Raw genomic sequence first — 26,896 nt, 5'->3', positions numbered from 1 at the left:
AAAATATATCCCAATAAGAATACAACACATGCTTCAAGCAAACACAGCTGCTACAAATGTATACACTAACCTTAAAATGAAAGCTTTCTCAACGTTTTAAAAAATTTATTTCACTGCCGCTTTCTGGAATTTTGGGGAAATAAAAACTAATTGTTAACTGTGTTCACCTGCCATCTCTCCCCTACCCACCCCACTGGAACCACAGAAAACGTAGGACAAATGAGTCTCCTCCACATCGCTCATTCTGATTCAGCCTCTTCTTTCCAAGGAGCACTTCTGAGGAAATAAAGGTTACTCTTTTCCATTTATTATGTTTTCTAACTGACTACCAGTATTTTCTTGTGGTCAGAGGGACACAAAATAGAGCTCAAAATAGCCCATTAAAAAACAAGCTACAATCAAACTACTGCTCCACCACCATCAGCAGTCATCCCAGAGTTCTGATTTCCTTGTTAAAAGACAGAGGCATAATTGAAGCAATATCTTCACTTCAGATTGATTATCAGGCGACCCTTATCCGCATCTTCACTCAGCAATTTGAATTTTAATGAAAGTAAATGGAATAATTAGCATTTCAAAGTGTGTTTGATACACTGAGGTGAAAAAAAGAGAAAAGACTTTTGTGTATAATCTACACACAAGAGAAAGTATTTGGGAGGGGGCAGGAAGAAATAAGTATAGTGATAGTGTCTTCATTAGGATAACCTAAGGAACTGTTCAGACCAGCTGCGTAAACAGAGATGTGACTACTGTGCTTTTCTCAGCTAAGATTTCTTGCCTTTATTTCTAAGTTTTAACACCTTATTTTATTACGTGTTACCTTAACCTGGGAGAACAAAAACATAAGTGGAGTTGGAGTGATTGCCCAAACCCATGAATTCCAGCAGGATTTTTATGCAATGTTAATGGTACTAGGAAGGATTTTCTAACTGGGCCACTGATTTTGCAAAAAGGTGTAGTTCATCTATTATTTCTACTACAAATGGACACTGGTCCTTAAGAACCACTCACCACAGGGGAGGAAGAGCAGCAGGGGGATGCGAAAATGTACATTTTATTTCACTAAAAATGATATTAAGATACTATATATTTGAGGAAAGATAAAAGAAATCAGGTCACTTTGACATCAGGGCAATCTGTGTCTTTTCTTCTGGCTTAGGCTAGCAACAAAGGCTGATTGCAAAGGAAAGAAATATTATGAAAAAGAACTACCCAGTCTCCTTAGGGGGAGAATTTTCAGGAACCTGTCAGCTTGAATTGGTGAGAAGGTGTCCAGTTTCTGAGGAAGCCATCAAATTTTGTGTGCGATTGAAGGCAAAGTGCTTCATTCCACTTTGTGGTCCTCTATTGCCTTTTGCCCTTTTGATTGAACAAAATTTAAAAAGAGAGCGAGAGAGAGCTGATGACAAACACTAAGATGATCAGAGCTAAAATGGAAAGGCCACGTACCCCAATGATGGCGTTCAGTTCTGCCATGGTCACCTGCTTGGCCCGTTCCACAGCCTGCACCACTTGTTGCTGGTGCTATAAATGAAGATCAGAAACAGAACACAATTATTTGTTTTCTAGTCAGTCAAGAACAGCTTTTCCTAGCATGTCCTCTAACTTTAATTACATGCAAAACAGGTTTCAGGGGTCTCCATATTTCAAATAAAAGCCCCAGGTGGTGGATGACTAGATGTCTAGGGTAATCTTTGTGTCTATAAAGCTGAAAAGTAACTGGACATCCAACTGCAGCTATCATCCCTGCGCCCCCAATGAAGGATGCTCCCTTACAACTGGTAGAAGCAGCTTAAATTTTACATTCAAGTCAGTGGTGCACTTTGACCCAGTATCTTCCACTAATACTAACAAAACAACATAACCCATCCCACCTGCCTTCTTTGTATCCCCTCTTCTCTGCCACCTACATAAAACATGTTTTGAAAATATTCCCTGTAAGTACTTATTTTTACATTTTCTCCTGATTATTTGTTAGAGCAGACACTAGAAGGACATACAGAATTCAACGTTTATATTTCTTCTGTAAATGTGAAAAAGCACTCATGTTTTCATTCCTGTCATGAAGGGCTGCATATTGGAAAGATATTAAAAATGTACAACTCTTGCCAACACTAAAGTTTAAGGACTTCAGGTATTTCTTTTAAATGCAATCAGAAAACTAAAACATGTAAGTTTAAGTTGTTTTTCTTTTGAAAACTGAGGATGGATAATATATGAAAACCCCTCTGACCATGACTCAGTTTTAAAGAGAATGAGCACAATCTGAAATTATTAATTTTGATGATATTAGAAAAAAATTATATAGCACAGAAGTCTCTGCATATAGGCAATTTACACCTGGACACACACAAGTGCTTATACAAGTACCCCTAAAATGTAAATATTATTCCCAACTAAATACACTTGAACACTCTAGTACACACACACTCAAATTCAGTCTAAAATAGGTCTCTTCTGGACTTTTTCCAACTTGGTTTAGTAAATGAAGAGCCAAAGAGACTGTGCTGTGAAACAGGTACTCCTCTGTGTGGCTGGGAAGAGTCCTGTTTTGGCTGATTCCAGTTGAGAAATGTACCAGCATTCTCTACTGACCTGAAGTGAGTACGAAGCTCAGCTATCGTACTGCTTAATACATACAAAGAGCTAAGCCACCAGTTGTATGTGAAATTCCCCTTGCCCTTACTTGGTATTACACCGCAAAGCCCCCAGATATACAGTTACTAGGATTAACTAGGGTGACTACTATTTTTGCCTCCCAACTGTGTAGGGGTAGTGGGGGAGGTGACATGGAAAAGGAAACTGCTTTAGTTTATCTAGATGTGGTGTTTTCACTCTTGATTTCCTAGAAGAGATTATGCCTATGAATAATGCAATGAAAACTGCTCAATAACAGATCAGTGTAATGTTACACTTTTAATGGACTCTGATCGTTAAACTCTATACCTTTGATTTTTTTTTAGATTGCAAGTTGGTTTCAAAACAAGGGCTTATGAAGCAACCACAAAATCTTTACAGGTATCTCCATCTACCCTTACTCTTTAATAAAATATTTGACAGAGTAAAATAATTCATTTTCCTCTTTCTCTGAAAGTAGAAATCCTAAATATTCATGGAAGCACTAGAAGGAATAGAGGCACAGTTAATAAAGTGGCCAATAGTAGTGGTTCTCCCTTGAAGTCAGTCTGACCATGTATGTTTACTGAGCAGCTACCATTTGCCAAGCACAGAACGCGTTTTTAGATTTAGGACAAATCTGGTTGTCAGGGCAGTGAAAAATCACAGCACTTGGGAAGCAGAGAAAAACACAACATGTAGGACAACTGGAATACTCAAAAGTGAGTTTATGGACAAAAATTTTTATGGAATTTTCCACCTTTTACTTTCCAACACTCAATAATGGCTGCTCAAAACTTCCCAGAAACTGAAAGCCAAAGGAACACCTTCACACATACGCAACATGCATCTCTCTCATTCCATTCACACATCCACTCGTTCAAAATCTCTGAAAGCTCTTACTCTGTGCCATTTCTGTATATTACTGAAATACCTCCTATTACTGAAATATCATCTACTCTACATTAAGTATTCAAAGAACACTTCCATGAGACAGAGATACAGAAAATACATGTATTTAGGGCCTTTCTACCATGAAGATCACTCAACTCTTGCTTCATAAACTGGATTCCAACTGCCAAGATGAGCAAAGATGCCTTAAGGCAGTGGGCATATCTTTCTGACTTGGCATGAAAATCAAGTACATTTACTGAGAAAACCAGAAACACACCAGTGAACCGTAACACTGACATCAGATGCTTTTATAGAAACTCTTGCTAAAAACCTAAAGTGACAATGGAAGTCATGACTCAGCTCCTTCCTTTTCTCTCACGGCAATGGCCATGGGCTAATACCACATCTGAACTTCACCTGTAGTTCAGGATTTTACTTCCTTATTTCTGCTTACAAGTGCGAATCATGTGGCACTTAAGGACTTTTTGAACAGAAGCTCCCTAAGGCAAAGAGTGCCTCCTCCCCTGTGTGCTGAGAGCACCGGAAACACCCCAGCGATGCTCACTGAGCCACACAGTAACATAATACCACACACGAAAGCACCACCGAGAAGGGCAAATGATCACAACAGAAAAAATGAACACTCGAGGAAGAAGCCCTAAATACTCCCATAATCGGACCCAAAGAAGCATTTTTTCCCCATTTGCAATTTTTAGTATAAAAGCTGACTCAGAAAATATGACAAGTTTTTCACATCTTCTTAGAACCATGATGGCTTTCCTAGTATGTCTGCCTTCTCTTCCCCTTCTCTCCCCCTTCCCCATCTGCTCCTCTCCTCCCACTCCACCCACATCTCATTTCCTCTCCCACTTCCTGCCGATCCCCTCTGCGGCCTCACCACAAGTGGTGACAGCCAGTCACCCCAGTCAATCTGCAGGAGGAAGCAGAGTCCTATGGCCTCTCTCATTGCTCAAGATGCTCACTCAGATACGAGCTCCCAGACTGAACTTTCCACCAGCACCACCAAATAAAATGCCACTAGGAATATACCAATAAGCCAAGGGTTTCTAAGAGAGAGGCCTCTAAGTGGGATCTGGAAAAGAAAAAAAGCTCAAATATTTCTTCTTTAAAATACTGTGATTTACCTAAAAAAACAAGCAAACAAACAAACCTAGATTCTGGTTATGGTTGCACAACTCTGTAAATTTACTAAAAATTATTGAACTGTACACCTGAGTGAATTTTATAACATGTAAATTACATCTCAATAAAATACTGTGATTTAAGGAATACAAGCATGGTTGGAAAAAAAAGACCAGTAAAATGAAAATCTATACATTAAACCACTTGCCTACTTCCTTTCATCATCATCAAATTGCTTTCTGCACTTTTTCAGTTAAAATATTGAAAATATTTTTTCTACAAGAAAGAGATTAAAACAATATAAGCTTATGATAAGTCCAACAAAGCCTGCTGAGAAATAGGCATTAACAAACCACTAGAATATATACCTTAGATGTTTGAAATGTTTCTCAGAAGAGATTGCAATGATAATACCTGCCATGACAACACTTTGGGGCATGGCACTAGAGGTGGTACCTCTAATGAAAACCTTAGATTTAAAAAACTACATCACAACTTGTAATTTTTTTTTAATATCCCTCTTATTGATAGGGGTACTATAGGGTAATAAGGATAGATGTAAATGAACTAGTGAACTAGGATTCTTATCCTGATACGTGGAGATACAAAAAATGAGCAAGAGATAATGCCCCTCCCACACCTCCACCACATAATTCACACAGAGCACCTTACAATACAGGATGTAAGATTTAAAGTACAAGGAAGGTTACAGGCAAGAATGGTCAGCACACTTCCTGGGGCATCAGGAAAGGCTTCATTTCCTTATTCATTCATTCAATTATTTATTAAGCACCTACTGTGTGCCAAGCACTGTGGTAGGAACCGAAATTAACAAGACAATCAGGGAATTAATAATACTCAAAAGGCTTTGTAATTACAATTGGAGGATAATTTCTATGAAGAAAATGACAGAATGCTATACTATCACTCATGAGAGAAATATCTAATCAAATCTTAGGGCTGGAGGGAGATTCCCTAAGGAAGTAGACCTGACCACTGGGACCAGAAGGATTTACAGGAGATTTGCAGGTTTTCAAGGAAAAAAGAACTGGAGGCAATGGGAACAACTTGGATAAGGTCCCTGAAGGATAAAGAAGCTTGTCCATCAAAGAAGAAGAATGTGTGGCTGGAGGAGAGGAGGGTAGGGGACAAAGTTGGAGAGACAAGGCGAGGTAGGATCTTGAGCACCTTCTTGGGCATGGCAAGACACAAATGCAAAACTCTTTAAAGTGCAAGAGGTATTCACAAAAACAACACCAAAAGCAAGCACGTGAGATCATCTGAGTATGGTGCAGGCAAACTCTATAGAACCCTGTACTAGCGGGAAGTGAAATCTGTAAGGCAGGAGGAAGCCAAACAGTAAAAAGTTTTGCATAACATGCAAAGAAGTTGGACTTTACCCTGGTAGGATATTTTTTATTAAAAAATTTTAAACAGCTGAGGGCTATCAGTTCTGCATTTTAGCAAGATGGATCTGGGAACGGTAAAGAAGCTGGATGGTGGGGAGGTGAAGCAGACTGGAGGGAGAACAGTTAGAGGGCTAATGCAATATTCCAGGATGAAAGATGCTTGGGCCTGAACTCACTATTTCATGGGCAAACTTTTTCCATGTGGGGACAATGGGGTCAGAACTCTATCTCCCCAAAACTCCTTCCCACCCAATTTTGCCTCTAAATTCTCCTCCACAGTAGTGTACTTCAAGTATTTGAAAATGGCATAATGCATGTTTTCAATTTTCTCTATTCCAGGTTTAATATCCCCAGGTCACTGGCTTTAAGCCACTCGTCCTTCTGGCTACCCCTCTGGTTGTGCTCAGTGTGACGAGACACAATTTGATCCTGAGCAGATCAAACCCAAGTAAAAGTATCACTCCATGCCCATTAAGCCAGGCTAAAACCCTACTTCTTACTGAGCCTTTTTCAGCAATTCTACCAGGTTCACCAACACAAGTAAGCTTTAAATTTAACCAAAAACTCCTCCAGTCAGTCTTTCCTAAATGGTATTCCAAGAAACGTCAGTCCCACAAGAAATTAAGTATTATTTGGACATAAAATAAAATTATAAAATTCACAAGTTTTAATCTGGCTAACACCTGGTAAACTGTCGGGTCTTCTCAGAGCTTCAACCTGAAAAGAGGTTGAATGTGTATGCAGGGCTTTCCAAACAATTCTGGCTGTGGAGCTTGGGATGTAAGGCTCTCAGGAGACAGCTTGGGAAACGTTGCCCAAGTATTTATTTCTCATCCTGACTGTTTGGCCTTGTCTTCTCCTTTCTCACTCACATGTGGGCAGAGCACTCTTCCCTGGTATGTACAGTAAGCTCTAGAAGTCCAGAGCTTTTCAAGAGAACTTTCTGCAATGTTTGAAATGTTCTAGATCTGAGCTCTAGCTACTAGTGGGACTTGAGTGGGTAGTGAGCACCTAAAGTGTAGCTAATGTGACTAAGAAACTGAATTTTTAGCCATATTCAATTTTAAATAACTTTAACTTAAATCTAGATAGCCACTTATGGCCATGGCTCCTGTACTGGACAATGCAGCTCTAACTTAAGGTACTTTAAAGCTTAGCTCCAGTAATAATAATTAGTTAGCCGCTACATAACTAAAAGTCAGTTTCTCAAATGCACACTACTCCTTTTAGACACATACAGACAAGGGGTGGCACTGCTGCCTTTGGAAGAAGGTCCACATTTAAACCTGCAGAACAAAGCTCTCCCTCCTGAGAACCATCTTTAACTTCCTGAGGGGAAACAGGCCACAATGCTACCATAAGGGTCTCACCAAACATCCAACTGTCAACCAAAACACATGGTCACGCAGAACAACCCAATTAGTCAACCATGGAACATGGGACAGGATTATGCTCTCTGATGCTTCAGTCAGTATTGTGAGAAAAAAAAAATACGTATTTTAAATGAAAGGTTGTCCAGTGTAAAAATGAGAAAACTGGTCCAAATCCTCTCAAGCCCCAATCCAGGTGTATTAGTCATTTTAGGACATTCCTTGGCTACACAGCACTGTCATAACACATTACCAACACTGATAAAATGACCTTGACTGAGAAGCAGGCATGTCCTGTAAAGGCTGCTGGCACTTAATGAACGATCTCAGAAGATGGTCTAACAGGTGTCACCACATACTTATCAGGGGATCTCTGGTGATTTCAGCTAAGCTCTCCTACATCAAACCATGTTATCACAAGCCACTGATTCCTTACAAAGTTAACAAGCAATAAGATGAGTTAACCTGGCGCCATTATGAGGCGAGAACACTGCCACCAGTGCATGTAACCACTGTATTTTGTTCATTTCCTCCCTAAGGCACAATATGAAAGTGACTGATCACATTTTTCTACTTCTATTTTACAATTATTCTATACATGCAAAATGTGGTTCAGAGTAATTCAATACCATATTAACCCAGGTGCCAAATAAACAGCACTTGAGATACAACCATATCTCTTAACACAGTGAAAAGGTTTGCTTTCCATCAGATTAAAAGAACACGATTTAAGGAAAGTCCAAAATAGAAATTCATGTATCACTTGATTTGACTGGCTATTTTAGCCTACTGGAATTAAATAAATGCATGTTATCACTATTTTGTAATTGTGTATTATTTTCTACCATTTAAATGCAATGTAGAACACCCAAATAAATCTACAGAATTCTGGAGAAAAACACAACTACTTGATACTACTCGTTAAGAAAGTTAACAAGGCAATAAAAACACAGTTTTGAATTAAAATTAAATTTGTACCAGAAAGCATTCAACTTGGAATGTTCCTTTTACTCTAGGTAAATATAAAAATGAAAGCAGAAAGGCTTAAAATTTTCACTCCTAAAAATTCTAGTGATCAGAGAACTTTTGTCAAAAGTGGTCAACAGAACAATGTGAATTTTTTTTTGATTTGTTAATATTTACTGATGCAAGGGAAAAAAGAGCTGCTGCTCACTCCAATGTGGGCCTCCTCTACTGTCTCTAAACAGCCTGCTTCTGCTTTACAGAAACAAGAAAATTTAGCTTTGAAATTGCAGAGGACCAGGGGAGGAGGACAACATCCATCTCCTCCTGGGTACTGAGTGACTAGATACAAGTTGTAACAATCTGCTGAAAATAAGGTTAAAGATGGATGATGCCATTTCTCCAAACATAATGATGACCATGGGCTTAATAAATGGGAATTAGGAAGCCACTGGTCATAGGAACCAGCATTCTCTCACTCTGTCCAGTAAGGTACGTGCATTTCAGGTTTCTTCAGGCTGTGCTTTGGAAATGGTTTGAGGCCCAAGACATTAAAAATGGATCAAGTTTGATGCTGCAGAGCAATCAACCTGCGCTACTTGTTCTGAGATGTCTTAAAATTCCATAAAACCAAGAGCAACTTATCCAATACATCTTCCATGACTTGGGGTAGAGGGAGACTCAAATATCTTGATCCAATTTTCTCTAGTTCAAAGATAATACGTGTGCACAAAAGAGTATGTCTGAGATAGATGAGAGGGAAAGAACTATAATTTAAAGACTCACACATGTTCCGCTTATGAGAAGAGATCTGCTTAACAATAATTTTTCCAGCTTCAAGCTGCATTTTCCTTCCAGCAAGTCTACCACGAAATACGGCAAGCCCATGTGTGAACTGGTATGTCCCATCTTCAGTTGAAAGGTGTCTTCCAAAATTGTGGTGCTTTTAAAAATACGGGTGTAAACATAGGCTGTACCTTTAGGCCTAGACAGCCCCCAGGGCCCATCACTGTTCATGAGGGTTCCTTTACAGCCCCTGTGCGTGTATGATAAACAATACCTGATGGGTGACTCTTTTCCTTACAAGTCAGTCCTTGGAGGAGACTTCGATAACAAGAATGTATAGGCATTACTTTCTATTCTATGTGATAGGTTAAAATACGAGTTGTGCTGATTATATAGTCAGAGCTAGAGTTTGTCATGTAAAGACACACCACTGGTTCAGTATGACTTCCCTTCAAATCAACACTGGCAATAATAATAATGCTCACTATTTTTATTTTATGCATAGCACTGTGTCTAGAGGCAACTGGTAGCTGTCCCATGACACCCCTTCTATTAGTATAGGTTTTAGGTGAGCATATTCAGCTAAGACTACGCTTCCAAGCTTGTCGCAGCTAGCTGTGGGCAAGTAACTAGGCACTGGCCACTGCAAAGTGAGCAAAAACATGAGCATCATCCACATCATGCCCTTAAAAGAAAAAGCACATGCTTCTCTCGCCCTTCCTGCTTGACAGGGCAGGACATGGGAGTCCTGGGAACGATCAACATCAATATAGAAGGAGATTGCACTTACAACATCGTGGAGACACCAAATTAGCTACAGCTGCTTCTATGCAAACTGTGATGCTGAGAGAAAAACAAGCTTTTATCTTGCCTAAACTGCTGTTCCTTTGATCTCTGCTAAAGCGGCCTAATGCCCAGCTAGTTCTTTAACAGCATCCCTAATCCTCATAGAACAACCCTATAGTGCAGGTCTCCCATTTTCCAGATGAAGAAACTGCTGCCCAGAAAAGTTAAGTATTTTGTTCAGCATGATAAAAGAAGCAAGTTGGCTAAGCCCAGATTTGGTCCCAAGTCTGCCTGACCTCAAGCTCGTATCACCCTGCTTCACACATAACACAACTCTTCCAATGAACTCTGCTCTTTGTTAGGGGAGCAACAAGTTTCTGAAAAGTACAAATGGTACTCTGGGGAAAGAAGACTTCCAACTGTTGTGTGATTCGTTATCACCCACTGAGCTAGAGCCTATTAGGGGTTTGAATTTAAGACTCAAAGGTCTTAAGAACACCTTGTTGGTCACCATGAAACATATACCCTGCCCATCTCAAAACTAAACTATTTTATAATCCAAGGGGAAAAGAGCCCAAAAAGCACAACTGCCCTCTAAGTAAGATCCCCAATATTTATTTAATGCTTAATCTAACAGGATAAGACAATACTTACTGGCTTTCCAAAACAATAAAAATATAATATTCCCTCCCTTCTGAAAGAACATCTGTGGAGTGCTGACCACCCACTGCTTGAAGTAGCCCCCAGAGCTGCAGCCTAGCTCCTATCACAGGAAGATCACCAGCCAGTCCATTCAGAAATGTTACCTTCAACTCTTCCCAGCTTTTACCAAGTCCCCCCTCTCCAAATGTCTTGGGACCCAAAATAAGCTGGAATAAAATCCATTTCCCAGGAAAGGTTATTTTAAAAAAACAAAAAAGCAAAAACAAAAAACAATGACCAAAAAACCTGGCATTTGCTATCGCAAGTGCTTTAAACTTGAATACATATAGTACACATTGTAAAGATGGGGTTACTCTCACCATCTATAGCAATATTAAGGCTCAGAGAGAGAACTTTCCCAATATACAGCCAGTAAGAGGCAGAGATGGTCTGATTCCAAATTAGCAGAAATACTGTGCCTTGCTGCCAGGGTTTAACAAGAGGCACGTAGTTTTCAATCTACATTAAAATCTCCTTAAAGGTATGTTCCTGGAAAGGGGGTGAGAGGGCACTGGAGACAAGTCAGTGCTTACTGACAACCTTTAATTTTGTAAAGGGCCCACACGGTCTAAGGGTCTACAAACTGTATCCTGAAATCACTGATGGAAAAAGAGCCCATCCACAGAAACTACTTGTAAGAACAAAACTAACTCCAGCTAAACCACCAGGTACTTTGAAAACAGCCAGTCCCCAAGTGGATTGAGAAATTTGTTTTTCTACATTGCTCTGAGGGTAAAAGACAGACCCCATCCAAAAATCATCACATTTTCTGAGGTAAGCTCTACAGGCTGAACACCTTGAAGAGTTGTCACCTTCTGGATCTTCGCTTCCTGGTTGGGGAGAGACAGGTGTTTCCTAAATTGGAAAATTAATTTTGGAGCTAGAAGAGAATCACCCTTGGGGCAACCTAATATGCCTCATTGAGATTTTTAGCTAGTTCACAGCCCTGGGTTGTTTTAATTTATAATTTTCTTCCTCTGTAAGGACATTAGAGAGGAAGACAAGCAATTCACATTCTTCCGAAAGGCAGTGACTAAGAAGGGGGGGGGAGGGGCTGGCTCCAGGTCCTCTCAAAAGTGAGCCCAGAGCTTCCGTGCTGCTGCAGCTACTGCTCGTCAACATCTGGAGGTGCTTACTATGTGCTGCACTGCTCGTGTACAATCCCCAGTCATCGATCTCCCAGCAATCATATACGTTCATGCTGTTATTAACGTCATCCCACAGATGAGGAAACTGAGGTTTTAAAGAGGCAAATCACTTGCTAAAAGTCACCCAGCTTAACTAGGTTATAGGAAGCCACGCAATTTGTAACAGGGAGGCCAGGACTTGACCCAGATGTGACTGTCATCATCCGGGCACCTCTTGCTTATGGAACGACCAACGGGAAGTTGATGACAGTTCCTGCTCAGCAAATGAGACCAAAGTGAGACAGAGACAGAGAAGAACATCCCATTTAGTTACTACTTTGAGATTTGCCTTTTAAAGAAGAAATCTGAGGGCAGCAGAATACAGATCAGTCTTACCCATTCTTAAAAGCCAAAAGTAAGTGGGAGAAAAGAACAGCTTCAGACGGGAAAGGACTCACTCATAAGGTTTCTGTAAATCCTGATTGTAAGGATCCTATGAAATTTTAACAACTCTGAGTGATGGTTACTCACTTCATGACAAGAGACGGCAACACCTATGTTTGGGGCCTGGGCCTCTGGAAGCAGCTGTACGTGAGTACAACAGGCACATCCCTGCAAGAGATGCTGGCTATAATGCTGTAAGTGTTTTAGTGAACTCCAATGGGAAAATACTTTTCTCTGATTGTTACATACACAGACACACTTCAAGCACAGGGGCTACAATTCTACAACTTATTTCCCCCCAAAAAGGTCTTGCAGTTAAAACTAAATCTATTCAACAGCTGTCACTCAAGACTATAAATTTTTTAGTTTGGGAAAATGTGGTACACTAGACACAAGCCATATTAAGTATGTATATTAATAAGCACATGGGAGCTAAATTAAAAATAGACTTATCTATTATCTATTATACATGTAAATTTACCTCTTGTTCTTGCCAAACTCCAAAAAAAACCCTCCAACCTGCACCTAATGCAGTGGTCTTCAGGAAACATTTTTCTTTTTTCTAAATACAATCATTTAATCTTTAAATAAAAATATTTTAAAATAAATTCTAACGCCGCAGCTGCCGTTTTGGCAGTGAGACTGTCATGCAGAGAGCCGGTGTTAAAAGATCAAATTATAAGAGCCTTCAGTCCTGGCACCAAGTGACGCTCGCAGCCATGCAAGAGTGATTTTCCATGCCTCTGAAGAGACAGGAAATAGAATTCATCTTCCTCTAATAACCTGCCTCCTCCCCTCCCTCCAGATTACAGTCCATCTGGCTTCAGGGTAGAGGCGAGGAGTGTGATGCTCACAGAATGCCCAGAAGAGGAAACAAGGTGGGCAATGTTCAGACACAAAACATCAGAGAGGCCCAGACTGGTTGGGAATGAACATGTCCATGGCCCACATGTTAAAAGATATACACACACCTAAGCAACTGAAAAAAGAAGAGCCAATTAAACCTAAAGCATGCAGAAGAAAAGAGATACGCAGGATCAGGATTTAGAAAACTATCACATAGGTCATTCATTACACACATCAAGGATTTCAACCAAGAAATGTCAAAAACATTGGGGAAATAAATAATAAGTAGTGAGATCATAATGACTATCCTCCCAGCCTAGAGCAGAAAAGGAGCTGCCAGAATCTCCCCACAGCTTTCCTCTATAGGGTACAACTTCCTTAGCCAATTAACTCCAGTCCAGTCTTGCCCAGCATCACCAGCATTACACGTTCTGTTCCTACTGGGCCTGCTCACACAAGCAACATAACTCACGTGGGAAAACGACCTGTTGACAAATCAGCTAGCTCCACTAACACCCTCAAGACCTCTCCCATGTCTGAACATAACCCCCCAGAATCTGCAAGAATGCCAGAGGAGTAAGCTGTACCGGTGATTATATGTAAGGGTCTGCACCTGCAGAAGCTTCAAGACCAACACCAACCCAGGGAAAATGCAAACTTTCCCCTCTCCCTTGGCGTAGGACGCCTCAGCCTGGTCACAGCTCTGTGGGTTACACATTCTTCCCATTCGCCACCTCCACAAAGCAGAGCTGCTTAAAGTCAGAAGAAATACACCCAGGTATGGATCAGGCAAAGGGTAGCCAGGCTTCCTAAAGAAATGCAAATCGGCCCCCAACTCTCCTTCACTACTCCACACAATCTAGTCAACAAGCAAATCCTCAGTAGAAATAAGTAAATGGGGATATAGTGGGTGGTGGTGGTGTAGTCACAACTAAAGGAGGAGAAAGACAATACATCCTTTGTTGTTGGTGATCCAGGAGGGCATATGAACTCAGGATATTAACTCAGGCCCATGTTTGTGAATATGAGCACCCCCAAAGGATATATTCCTGATGAAAGGTACCCATGGTTCCTGAGATTTAACCCCATTCAAATCAAATAAGAAGTCAGATAGGATCCACATGGATCACACACGCACGCTCAAATATCGGCGGCATGCTAACCTCAGCACACGCCCACAGGCAGGTAGGCAGGGCACCGCTCTCCTGAAAAGCAGCAACACAACTGAAGGGTAGGAGGAAAGTGTCCCGGTGCCTCCCAGCCCACCACACAAAGCACTGCGGGCTGCAAGACGTGTAGCTACTCCATTTATTAGTGTCTTCCTTCTCAGAGCTGATCTTACCTAAGCAAATGAAGGATTCAGTAATCCAGAAGCAAAAATTCTCTCTCCAGCTGGTGCACCTAACTTTGTAACTACCAAAAAGCAAGCAAGAAAGCAGAGGGGGGAAAAAAAAGCCACCAGAAGCCACCATGCACTAGAAATGCACCTCCCTATCCCACTGGGCGTGCACCTGCAGCAGTGTGCACACCTCCACTGGTGTGCACACTTCCACTAGTGAGAGCCAGAAAAAGCCAATGAGCTGCACGCCGGGCCTTGGCAATGCGGGAAGGCCATGGTTCTCAGAGCAATGAGTCCACCCGAGTCCATCCTATGTGTCTTCTCTCAAATGTACCCACGAGATAAAGACTTCATAAGAAGTGGAATTTTAAAAAGCTGCTATCCCAAAGTTGCATTATTTTGTTTACTATGTAAAGCCTTTCTATTTGATGTATCTTCTGCCAACTCTTAATGCCTGGTGACAAAAGTGTAGAACAAGCTCTTGTCTTCGAGGCAATTTTTCAGTCTCCCTTATTAGATGCCATTATGACAAACTCATGATTCTGAGCAACATTACATCGTCCAATGACAGTAAAATATTTAACAACTGAATTTCGCTTAGCACACTAGAAAATACTCCATTACATAAACACAATTATAGTTCACTGAATGTAAATAAGGTGTAGAAGTTGGAATGTGACCACTGTATCTCAGAAATGTGCAAAACGAACACCAAGAGACTGACAAGGCCAAAGAGTCAGTTTTGTCTGCAAAACCAGTGGAATGGTACCTTCTAGCCCAATGCTTGAAACCAACTGCCTTACCTCTTGCGACAGGAAAGGAATGACTTGTGCACAGATAGCATTCAGCCTCTTGACAATCTCTGCCTGTGGGGGGAAAAAAAGGAAAAGTAAGCAATAAAGAGAGCAGTCAGCTGGTCACAAATTCCCAAAATATTAACAGGATGATATTAAAACACACTTTATATTCTGGCTGGCATATTTCCTAAGAAAGAGGAAAACTCTCGTCAGCAAGCCCATTAAAAGGAGGAAGTGACAACAGTGCCACATTAATAGCACAATTTATTAACCAGCATTCATCTTAAAAAGTCAACCTTCAAGCACCAGGACAACATAAAAAGGAATTTAATTTTCACGACTAGAAATCAGTTTTCATAAGCCTTCCACAGAACCCTTGTTCATTCTAATGTGGTTTTTCATGAAACCTTGTGTTTTTAGAGTTTAGATGGTAAAGATACATTCCTCTCTACATCCCCACTTCCCTCAATTAATAACTCATTGGAGTTCTACATTTGTGGCCTTTGCTTTAAACAGGCGATGGAATTCACAATCAAGTCCCCAACCTCCCAAAGGAATAGCACCCAACCTATCCGAATGACCAGATTAACTCAGATTCTTAGTTATAAATTATTGGGGAATGGCAAGTTTTCCTCAACCATAAAAATTTCCAAATATCCCACCAGGGTTTTCAGTGTGCAGAGGTTTAGAACATGCTAACGTCCTCCTTTAGCAGAAAGCAATTGTATATATATGGAGACTAACTTTAGGAACATTACCTACACCACTGTACGACAGATCTGCAGAAGTCCCAATACTGTCAGTTTATTCTCTATTAAGTTTGTAAGTAAACAAATTTTATACAAATAGGATGCTACAGTAAGAGAAAAGAGAGAGAGAAAGAAAGATGCCACCACTACATTTTCTTTAAAAAGCTACCCAGGGCTTCACCGATCTTCACTTTAATTTGTATTATCAGATGGCTCCTTATATACTTTGGTATGTAACATGTAAACACAGGATTTCTATACACATACATAGAAAATAACTTTTCCCCCCAGTTTTATTGAGATATAATTGGCATAGGTGGAAGGGTATAGCTCAAGTGGTAGAGCGCATGCTCGGCACCCAAGAGGTCCTGGGTTCAATCCCCAGTACCTCCTCCAAGCGGAAATCAATGAAGAAACCTAATTACCTCCCCCTCATAAAACAAACATTATAAGGAGATATAACTGGCATAGAGCATGATATAAGGTTATCTGACGTACATATATTGTGAAATGATTACCCCAGTAAGTTTAGCTGACATCCATCAAAATAGCTTATTTCTTAATGATGGAGTGGGGAAAAGGAGAGGCGAGAAGTGATGAGAGGCAGAAAACGTAAAGCAATTACTATTCCGGAGACATTCTTAACATAAGTTCCATCCAGGGTCAGTTCCTCATTTTTTAAGACAAAAATGCTCCTTTCCTTGCTAAGTCATTACCAGAATGACAGCGACACTCTACTTGTGCAATCTAGGTTTCCTTCTTTCATCAGCAACCCTCTTGACTTTATAGCTATGCAATCTTTTACATGCCAGCACCTTAAAAACTTTGCCAGCCAAGAAAAAACTCAAATTCACCATTAAGTTTCAAACCTAAGCTTTCCATTCCAGTCTGCATTCCTAACAGGATGGACAAAACCCCAGTACCAATAAGCAGCAGTGAATAAGGACCCAACTGTGCTGACCTGATTTAATTTACTGCCCTGGCCCCGTGGAGCATTTAGCTATCCTTTAAGAATGCTTAAACCACCATGAAAAGCTGCAGTGGGAATCACCAAACCACTCTCCACCTGGACGAACATACCGCAGTGGTTATAGGGTGAAATTCCAGTGCGAGCTGAGAAAATAGAGTAGCATTCACCAGACTGAAAGCACTAGTCTCAGAGGCATTTGGTTGTTAAGCTTTTTGTAGGGAGAGGTGGAGGGGGAAGAGAATAAAAGATAATGAGACACTTTGGGGCAGACCAAACTGATGATTCTAATGCTTAGAACCATCTGCCAAGCATATTTTCCTCATTATGTTGTTTACATAAATAAAATAGTCCCTTGCTAGGAGGGCTGAAAAATGTGTGGGCACATAAGAAAACTGAGTTCTTTAGTTTGCCTACATAATCTAGGCAATAAAAATTACTCTAAGGAAACTCACTCACCTGGCAAAATAAAGACCAAGAGATATTTATTTGGCTCTTTTAATTTGGGACCTCGGCTTTGTTAAGTCTGAGCAACGATGAAAAAAAAAATCTGTATTTTCTTAAAAACAAATGTAGAAAAGTCAAAAAGTCATTTTATTGATTCATGCATGTTAACACACATCCGTAACAGAAAAGGGTGGGGGGGTTGAAAACCTTCTAAACTTTTTCTTTGAAGATCTCCTTTTGTTTAAAAGACTTCTTAATTTCTTTAAGTTGTCATGCCAATGGATTTTCATGGTCAGGCTAATTGGCAGCAGAGGGGGTGGGATGTGTGTGTGTGATTTCATAAAATTAAGCAGGTCATTCCTCACTTTGAAAGCTAAAGTTGCCTCGGAAACACTGCTGCTTCCATGGTCATCCAATTTTGCCTCTTTTGTCCCATAGGACCCAGCTTTAGGGAGGCATCATTTATTTACAGACCCTTCCACCGGGCTTCAGTGATCAGCCAATAATACTGTGGACACACACTTCTAATGGCCTATGTTTTGAAACTGAGTCTAATCTAATGGCGTGGGGCCCAAACTCCTTTTCCAGCACAGCCATTAAAGGATGTAGGTTATTGCTGTTGTCACCATTGATATTTGTCATTGTAATGTAATTAGGGCCCTAAAATGATGCATTACAGCCCTTGGCACAGCTTCTATTAAAATCTTTTCTTCTGCTCACTGAACTGCGACCTGCTTTCTGATGAATAACAGACAGACAGCTTTAGGGTAAGGAGCAGATTCATCAAAGAAGTATTTTTCAGCTTTAGGGAAAGAGAGGGGGAAAAAAAAGGCAACCCAGGAGGAAAAGCACTAGGGGAGAAAAAAAACCACAATACACATTTGAATTGCATCTGACCACTTGGAATTCTGATTGCGTCTGATGAATCTTGCTTAGACAATATATTCCCAGTCTTCGAATCACATGGTTAATCAGGGCTCTAATCTGCTATCCATCAGCCTATGCCAGCGCTGTAGCTTCCAATCAAATTTATAGGTGATGTGGCTCATGCATCCCTGAGCAAGTACATTCACAGATAGCCCATTGAAACAGGCAGAGATTCTGAAATACTGCTGCTAGGGTTACTAGATGTTATCACAGTATTCAATGCTTTATGGAACTGCTAACTATTGTCTTCAGATGCCCATGATATTCCAAAATAGCATTAATAGCCTCCATGAAAGAAAAACTGTTCATGCCAAAATATAACAAAATGATTGTTTCTGCAGCCACAGTTTGTCAAATACATAACAGTCTGACATTTCTATTACATCTTCCTCTATCCATCAAGATACTCATTAAAAAAATGTTGCATACATAAGATTTTCCTACCCTCAATTCACTACCATTCTATTAACTTCCTCGATAATTTCCCACCTTTTGCCACCCTCCAGTGAAAATAATGACCATCACACTTAAAAACAACCACCACCACCTGTTTGGGCAAAATATTTTAGAAACAGACGACTTTACCAAAAAGGCATTCTACAAAAATCCTTTGGTTATGCACTGGACACCTAGCACATGAATGCTGACAGGCTAACTAACCCCAAAGTGGGGATGGCCAGTGGACTAGCAGTATGACCAGTCAGGAAAAACAGGAAAACACTGAGAGCCTTTTATCTTCTTTTTCTCCACACTCCAACTCAAGAATCACTGCAAAATTAACTGCCTTGCATCATGGGAAAGCAATGTCATGCACTGAAAAGAATGCCACAATTCAATCCCTCGATTAAAAAGTAACAAATACCAAAGCATACAGTATCATATTTTCTTTATCGCTTATAACAAATCACATTAGTCATTTAAGTAAGACAAAAAACTAGTTAAGCCTACACTTGAATTGAATTACATCCCCTCAAATAGTCTTAATATAATAAAAAATCTAATTTTTATTTTGATTATTTCCGCCTATATGATTTCCTTAAAGGAATTAAATTTTATTTTAATGACATAATAAACTTGAGAGAAAGCACAGATTACTTTATCAAAAATATGTATCAAAAGCAATTGTTGGTTTAAAAAATTTTTTTGAGTTTTTAGTCTTTCATCAAAATGAGAACAACACTGCTATACAATGTTGAAATAAAACAGAACAACAAAACATTACTAGGAAACCTTTTAAACAGCCAATGGGGTGAGTGGGAGGGGCAAAAAACTATTACATAGTTTCAGGAAGACATTCTTGAAGCCCTTTCAAATTTAATGTTTTTATACAGCAGTTTCTTTGCCAAAAAAAAGATGAATCTATTTATACTATTGTGTTTATCAAGAACATACACCTACATAGTATACATAAACACAAAAAAGTGAAGAAAAATTCCCACTTATTCTATCTAAAATCCTTTTCAGAATGAATACAAATAAATCTTGCAACCCTCTTCTTCAACCCCCTCTTACCACTAAAGACAGAATCAAGACTGTAATTTTTTATTTTAATCAGAAAATAAATTATCTTGATTTGTTATTGATTTGTTCCAAATTATCCAAGAAACAGTACAACTTCTGGCACTGATCCTGTCCCTAGATTAAAAAGTCAGAAGACTAATGAGAAATTCTTCCCAACTTAATAAAAATCCAGACTAAACATAGGAAAAAATATTCAAGTAGTACTATTTCTCTAAACTGACAACTCAGTTTTTATCTTGTCATCAAAATTAAACTTTAAAAAGAAGTAAGAACATGTAAGAGATAAAACTAATTTTAAGTATTTACCAAAAAAAAAAATGCCAGACTGGAATATGGCTTAGGGATTTAGATCAAAGGAACTGTCAAGCATTGCTAGCAAGCTGGTAAACCAGATGCCTAAATTATTCTAACTCAGGTGATTATTTTGCACAAAATATTTTATACTGCTTAATAAAGCAATAAAATGAAGTAATAACATTGTAAGAATCAATTTAATAGGACACCTATCAGTTCCCTAAAAGACTGATTCAAACTACTAAGACTTTTTTTTGCAAAGTATTGAGATGATTTTTAAAAGCTCTCATCATCCCACTTTCTCTAACAAGAAAGAAGCACTGTCTACTATTCGATCAGTATTACCTTGACCGACAGGAAAGTGCCCATATTCAAGCATTTTTTAATCCACCACCCCAGGGGAGGAATTTAACTAAAGCAATGATTCTACTGATTGTAACACCTCGAGCAATATCAATCTGCTTTGTGTTTCAAACTCAGACTACTTTTCTATGTGCTAAGTGTGCTATAAAGCACCCTGTGCGCAGTTCAGTTAACTGCATACACTTTAGTACCCCATTTGTTTGTCCTAACAAGATAAATGGGAGCTACTGTTTGCGTGTAGGTGCAGGAACTTGCAGGACAATGTCCTTCTCAAACAGTATGACAGTATTCCTACATTTCATGCAACTACTCTAATTTGTCCCCAAAGGTGAAACTGTATTTTACTGAAGTATTTTGGCAATGGTTAGAAAAGAATACCCCTTCGTCTCACCTTACACCCCTTTCTAGAAAGGGAACTCCCAGACATTTGCTATTATCCTACCTACATCTTCCAGGCTCTGGTTAATTGTGCTTAAATACTGCTCCACGTGTTAAGAGTGATATATTATCATGGTTGAGAATCATGACAATCATTTTGCCAGAAAGACATCCAATTACTCCCACAAGGTCAAATCATTTCATTTCAAATATTCAAGTCTGAAGAACACTGTAGCCAATGGTAAGGTTATACTCAGTTCTACCACAGGGGTGGGGCAAGGAAAATGGAAAAAAAGATGTTAGGGAAAAGTGGGATGTCAGGAGTAGGGAAAGATGACTTTTCTCTGATGAGCTTAACCTCAGCCTTCATGGAACAAGGTGGAGCTGGTCAGAGAACCTGATGACTGAGTACTGACATACTCAAGGTCTACAAATGCTCATTTCCTCAGTATTCCTGGGCCAGTGGATTGCAGCAAGCCCTGCCAGCTATTTTCTGATTTCTCTTCTCTCTTTCCTTGTCTCTGAATGGCCTTTTTCCCCCTTTACTCTTTCCCACTGACATAAATGCACAGATGCCTTGAATGCTGATTTATGATTAAGCATTTTCAGACTTAGCAAGAGTGGAGGGGACAAATACTCCTCGTGTCCCTCGTGGGTGAAGATCATTCACCTTGATTTCCCCCCACCATGATTTATATGAGAAATATCTGAAGACAAATTTAAATACTGGAATAAAATCAAAAAGAAAAACAAAAGCACTGGGGGTCTTACTAAGTTCTCATCAAGGATCTCTATCTCCAGGAAAGCAATAAGCTACCTTTCATGCACCGAGAGCCATGATCTACTTTTCAGTCTATCCTCTTAGGCTGGGCTAAAGGTTTCCTTGTCTGTTTCCTTTTTGTTTACTTCCATTTTTCAACAAATCTTCATCTATATCCACATTCTCTCAGCAATTCCTTTCCTCTCGTTCTATCAAATCTGGCATGACCTCTATTGGTTTCCTCTTTCTCCTCCCAATTATAGAACATTTCAACTGTTAGAAGCCATCACTGCCAACATAACTTTCCATCTCCTTCCACTATTTGCTCTATTTAATAAAATAGCCAGCTCTTTTAAAACCAGTTTTGGTCTTCTGCTGTTTGCACTTCCACTGCCCTGCCCAACACTTCCACTACCACCCAGGTCCAGGCGCAGCAGGTAAGTGAACCCATGGGCCCATTTGGCTAGAGCAGAAAGAAATGCAGAGGTCTGACCCCGGCATCAAAAAAATGGGGCTGAACAAAGTCTGGCAAGGACAAGGGAGTGTCCCTCTGCCTGGAAGCACCTTCCCCAGATCTCCTCCTGGCTCACTCCCTACTCATCACTGCAGTCTCAGCCCACAGGACACCTCCTCAGACGTCTTCACTCACCATTCTCTATGAGTCCTTCCCCCGAAACTCTCTAGCCCATTACAGTCTCCTTCACATTTATAATCAGCAGAAACTATCTCACATGTTTTTGTTTATGTGGACTAGAGCAGTGCTTCTTAAACTTTAATGTGCATATTAATCACCTGGGATCTGGTTAAAATCCAGCCTGGAGTGGGGCCTGAGAGTCTATACTTCTAACAAACTCCAGAGTGACATTGGCACTATGGGTCTGCAGGCCACACCCTGAGCAGCAAGATTCCAGAGAATGCTGGCTCAATGAGGGCAGAGACATATACGTCTATACCCTAGTCCCAGTATGTAGAAGATACGTAAAAATACTTGTTGAATGACCACAAGACACTGCAGTCCAGGTTAGGTGGTTGGAATCTCCTGAAATCTTCTGCAAGCATACTAAAATTGGCAACAGTTAGAGCACTTCAAACATTAAGGAATACCCATCTAGAAGAGCTGCTCATACAGATTTGGTTTGCTTTCCTTCCCAACACGCATCTTTTCTGGCATTTAGGATGCCACATTGCTCAAAAAGAATAAGTAATCACAGTAGGCCACAAAAGGAAATGCAAATTCACACTGGACAATTCCTGACTGATGAGTATGATTAAAGCTTCCATTCTGAATCCCTGGCAGGACATGACTTTTAAAGGCTCGTTTGAGAAATACGAGATAGATGCCACTCAATCTCCTTCCCGCGATCACCTGACCCACTGGAACTGGGGAATTTGCTGGACAGCACACAGGGAGGGCACCTGGTATGCCGAGTCATGATAAATCTCCACAACGGTATCTCCAGAGTGAACTAGTGATGATTCTAACAGCCAAGGGAAGGCCTGGTCATGCACCAGCACCCCTCGCAGGTCTAACAGTAAGAGCAGTTCCTGACAATTTGAGGCGCAGAGGGTCACAGGGGTTATACCTACTACCTACTACCACAAGTACAGAGCAGCTCAGACCTATCAACCCTGCGTGTAACTTGGACACTCAGAGCCAGGCTTAGGGAGCGAGGGACACAGCCGCAGCACGAGGACCCCCAGAGAGAACATGCCATTCGGATCCCTTCCCTGCCGCACCACACTTACCAAATCCCACGTGTGGATTTACATACACAAACCACTCCCCACAATCCCTGACAAACCTGTCTGAACACGCTCCTAATAATTAGGAAGTCTTTACCTAGAAGAGACCACTTCCTTGCCTGTTTCTGTGGAGTTCTTCTGTCACTTATGCAGTGTTCCCACACAAAAGTCCACTGTCACTCACTGATTCCTCACGCAAACTCTTTTAACAACCCAGAGGTGTGGACCCCAGACGCTGGGAGAAGCCGCCTGTGACACGCTGGTTAAGAAATTTAAAAACAAGTCCCAATACTGCAGATATGAGCTCTCTCTAATCAGAAACACTTTCCCTATCCTGTTTTCAGGCTCACACCTACTGCTTGTTTTCTTGTTTATTATTTTACGAGGCTGGCTGAGAAAATTTAAGGTATAGAATACTACAGTCAACTACTTGTGCTCCTCTATTCCTAGTTACTTTTAAAAGGTATGTCAGGCTGCTTTTATTGTGCAGGCAGTTTAAAAAATTTAAATACATGAACCTTAGAAAAAGCCAAAAGCACAAATGTATTACTGTTTTCTGTCCAGTCAACAAATCTTTATCAGGTACGCACTGCCCGTCAGGCCGATCTGAGGTGCTGACACAGGGATGGACACAGGGGTGAACAAGACAACTGAGCCCCTGCTGCCACGGGGTTCACACTGCAGGGGTGAGAGACAGAAGCAAGCACACAAAGTATAAGGAAGAGGAATTTCAGATGCTAAGAAGTGCTATGAAAAAGATAAAATCAGGGCGGCGGTGGGGTAGTCGGGTGGGGAGTTGAAAAGAAAAGCCTGGGGCAGGGAGTGGATCTGGTTTGGATATGATCAAGGAAAGACAAATAAAGAAGTGACTTAAAAGCTGCAATGTGGCTGGAAGGAGCATGGCCCAAAGCAGGTTCTGTAACAAGTTGTGCATATGTAATTAACAGGTTATTATATACATAAAGAGTTCCTGGATCAGATGACCTCACAGAGCTTAAACAGACTGAAACAGGTTTCTTTCCTGCTGACACCCCAGAGCCTCTCAATTGATGTTATAAATCTTTGAAAAGGTATACCTAAAAATGCAGTGCTAATCAAACTTCTTTGACCAGGGAACCCTTTCCTCTCAAAGCTCTTAGAGGAGATGATTATTTCTGGGAAACACTGAGCTGGTTAATGGTGTCCAGCCCTGGCTTTACACTAACATTAGTAGTGGATCTTTCACAACCACCAACGCCCAGGCCTCACCCCAGGCCAATGAACTCACACTCTCTGAGGGTAGAACCCACACATCAGTATTTTATTTTAAAGCTCCCCAGGTGATTCTAATGTACAGGTAGGATTGCAAACCATTAAGCCAGAGCACAAGATGCATGCAATAAAAAAAAAACAGACTGGAAAATAAGGACAGAAAGGGTTCACTGGGGTCAGACTGTGGCAGGTCCTGAATGCCACGCTAAAGAGCTTGAACTTTATCTGGAAGGCAGCAAGGACCTATCAAGGACAATTCCTAGGATAGCTATGATAAATACCAGACAACAGGTCAAGACATTTCTTCTCTCCACTCCCTTCTTGCCACTGATTGTATTTGAGTGGCTGTAGAAGGACAGAAGAGATTTATAACCACAAAAAATACCGCAAGAGGAAAGATGGAGGATGAAAGATAATTTCAGAATAGGAACAGTGTGAATTCCCATAGCACCACAAACATAGGAAATTTAACAAGACATTTTCAGATACTGGCTCAACATTCACTCCTACTGTAAACCAGGAGCTATGGTAGCATCAGAGATACCAAACTGATCTGCACCCTTTGAGTTTTTATAATCTAGTACAGCTGAAGACTAAACGGAAATAAACAGAATAACGGACAGCATGTGGTACCTAGGTGGTACACAGAGGAGCCTGAGAAATCCAAGGGTGAGGGCAGAAGAAACCCTTCTTGCTGAAATTCTTACAGTAGCTCTGGGGAGAGGGCAACACATGACCCATGTTAATCCCACAGTTTTCAATATTTGCCTCTATCCTGCCAGGCACTGTGTTACACTCTGAGAAAAGAGAAGGGGAACAAGACAGGATTTACAAAGTCCATAATCTAACAAATGAGACAGACACTGGAAAAAAACAAAATGCAGGGTATTTTTAAATGCTTAACAGAAGACACTGTTTCCCTGAGTAACTAAGGGTGAAGTGAGTCTGTCGGACAAAGGGGCAGGGGCAGGAACTGATCCAAAAAAGGATCAGCCTGCTGCAACAGCATGGAACATTCAGATTCTACAAACAGGACAAGTGAAAGGGGGCAAGATGAGGCTGAAGAAGCTGACCCAGAAGAAGCCAATATACTGGATTATCTCTACCCAGCTTAGACCAGTTAGGAGATAGCCAGATTACTCATGGTGAGAGTCATCTGAAATATGGTGGCTAAAGGTACTCCTCATGACCAAGATCAGTATCATCCTCTGCATCCTAACATTCATGGATGGTTTCCTCTGTGCCAGATATTTCACTTACATGTAGGACAAGTTTAAGTGGATGACTTCGGTCCCCATTTTACAGATAAAGCTACAGTAGCGTAAACTGGGTAAGTAATTCACCATGATCAGATAGCTGGAGAGAAGTGGACAAATGCAAGAGTAACTGAGAACAGATTCCAAGAGACCAGATGATTGACTGGGTGTGGCTAATGAGTGAGAGGGAGAAGCAATCATCACCTGCCTCCAGGTTTCTGGCTTGACAAATTGGGTGAATGGTGTTGGCATTTCCTGAGATAAAGATCACTGGACCACAAGCAGGCTTGTGGGGGAGGATGTCATTTGCAGACATGTTGAGTTTAAATACTTGTGAGACAATTCAAGGGAAAATGAGGACTTGGTTACATGCAGTGGTCTCAGAGGAGAGATCCAGGCTATAGAAAAAAAATGGGATTCATCTGCTTAGCATAGTGGTCAAGATCACCAAGGCAAAGGGTAAAATGAGAAGACAGCCATGTTGGAAATGCTGGCTGGACTTCCTGGAGTGCAAAAGGGCCCTGAAAGAATGACTCCGTACAGTTAGATACAGAAATGTACCCTGAGCTTCCATAAGCCCAGATAAGGGGGTGAAGAAGGCAAAAGCTACAGGCACGAGATTGCTGGGAGGCCAGCACAGCTGTCCCAGCATGACAACAAGGGTCTGATGGGGAGTGATGAGGCATGGAAAGGAGATAGGCCGCCCCCCGAGAATCAGCAGCATGCTGTAACTTCCCTACATTTGGACAATGAGAGGAAGTAAGGAATCTATGATTTCAACTGGTAAAGCCTGGGCATGGTGCTACTATCCATTATGATAGGGAAGTCTGAGGCTGGTTTCGAGGTTTGTTGAGGGGGACAGTTATGGAAAGGTAAGGGAAGAATCCAGACAAGTGGTAAAACGTTCTGGAAAGCACACCACATACTGTGAATGATAAACTGTAGAGTCCCAAATCCCAGGTTGACTCTAATTAGTAATCCAGCTGAACCATGACTTTAGTGATTTAGGAATCCATAC

At 40.7% G+C, this 26,896-nt stretch overlaps 1 protein-coding gene across 6 annotated transcripts in view; it reads right to left on the bottom strand.

Moving 5' to 3' along the window:
- Nucleotides 1-26,896, bottom strand: part of TLE4 (TLE family member 4, transcriptional corepressor) — a 137,813-nt gene that overhangs the window by 87,796 nt on the left and 23,121 nt on the right. For 4 of the 6 annotated variants that reach the window (XM_010978082.3, XM_031449922.2, XM_031449923.2 and 1 more), the window contains exons 5-6: nt 15,229-15,291; nt 1,450-1,524 (exon numbers count right to left, since the gene is read on the bottom strand). In XM_010978082.3, the coding sequence (XP_010976384.1) occupies nt 1,450-1,524; nt 15,229-15,291 (138 nt within the window). The remainder of the gene's footprint in view (nt 1-1,449; nt 1,525-15,228; nt 15,292-26,896) is intronic. The other 2 variants (XM_031449926.2, XM_031449927.2) reach the window with 1 other exon arrangement.

This window comes from Camelus dromedarius, chromosome 10 (genome assembly GCF_036321535.1).
Source record: "Camelus dromedarius isolate mCamDro1 chromosome 10, mCamDro1.pat, whole genome shotgun sequence".
Taxonomy (NCBI): Eukaryota; Metazoa; Chordata; class Mammalia; order Artiodactyla; family Camelidae; genus Camelus; species Camelus dromedarius.
Note: the sequence above shows the minus strand (reverse complement) of the source record. Positions and strands in the feature narration are given on the sequence as shown.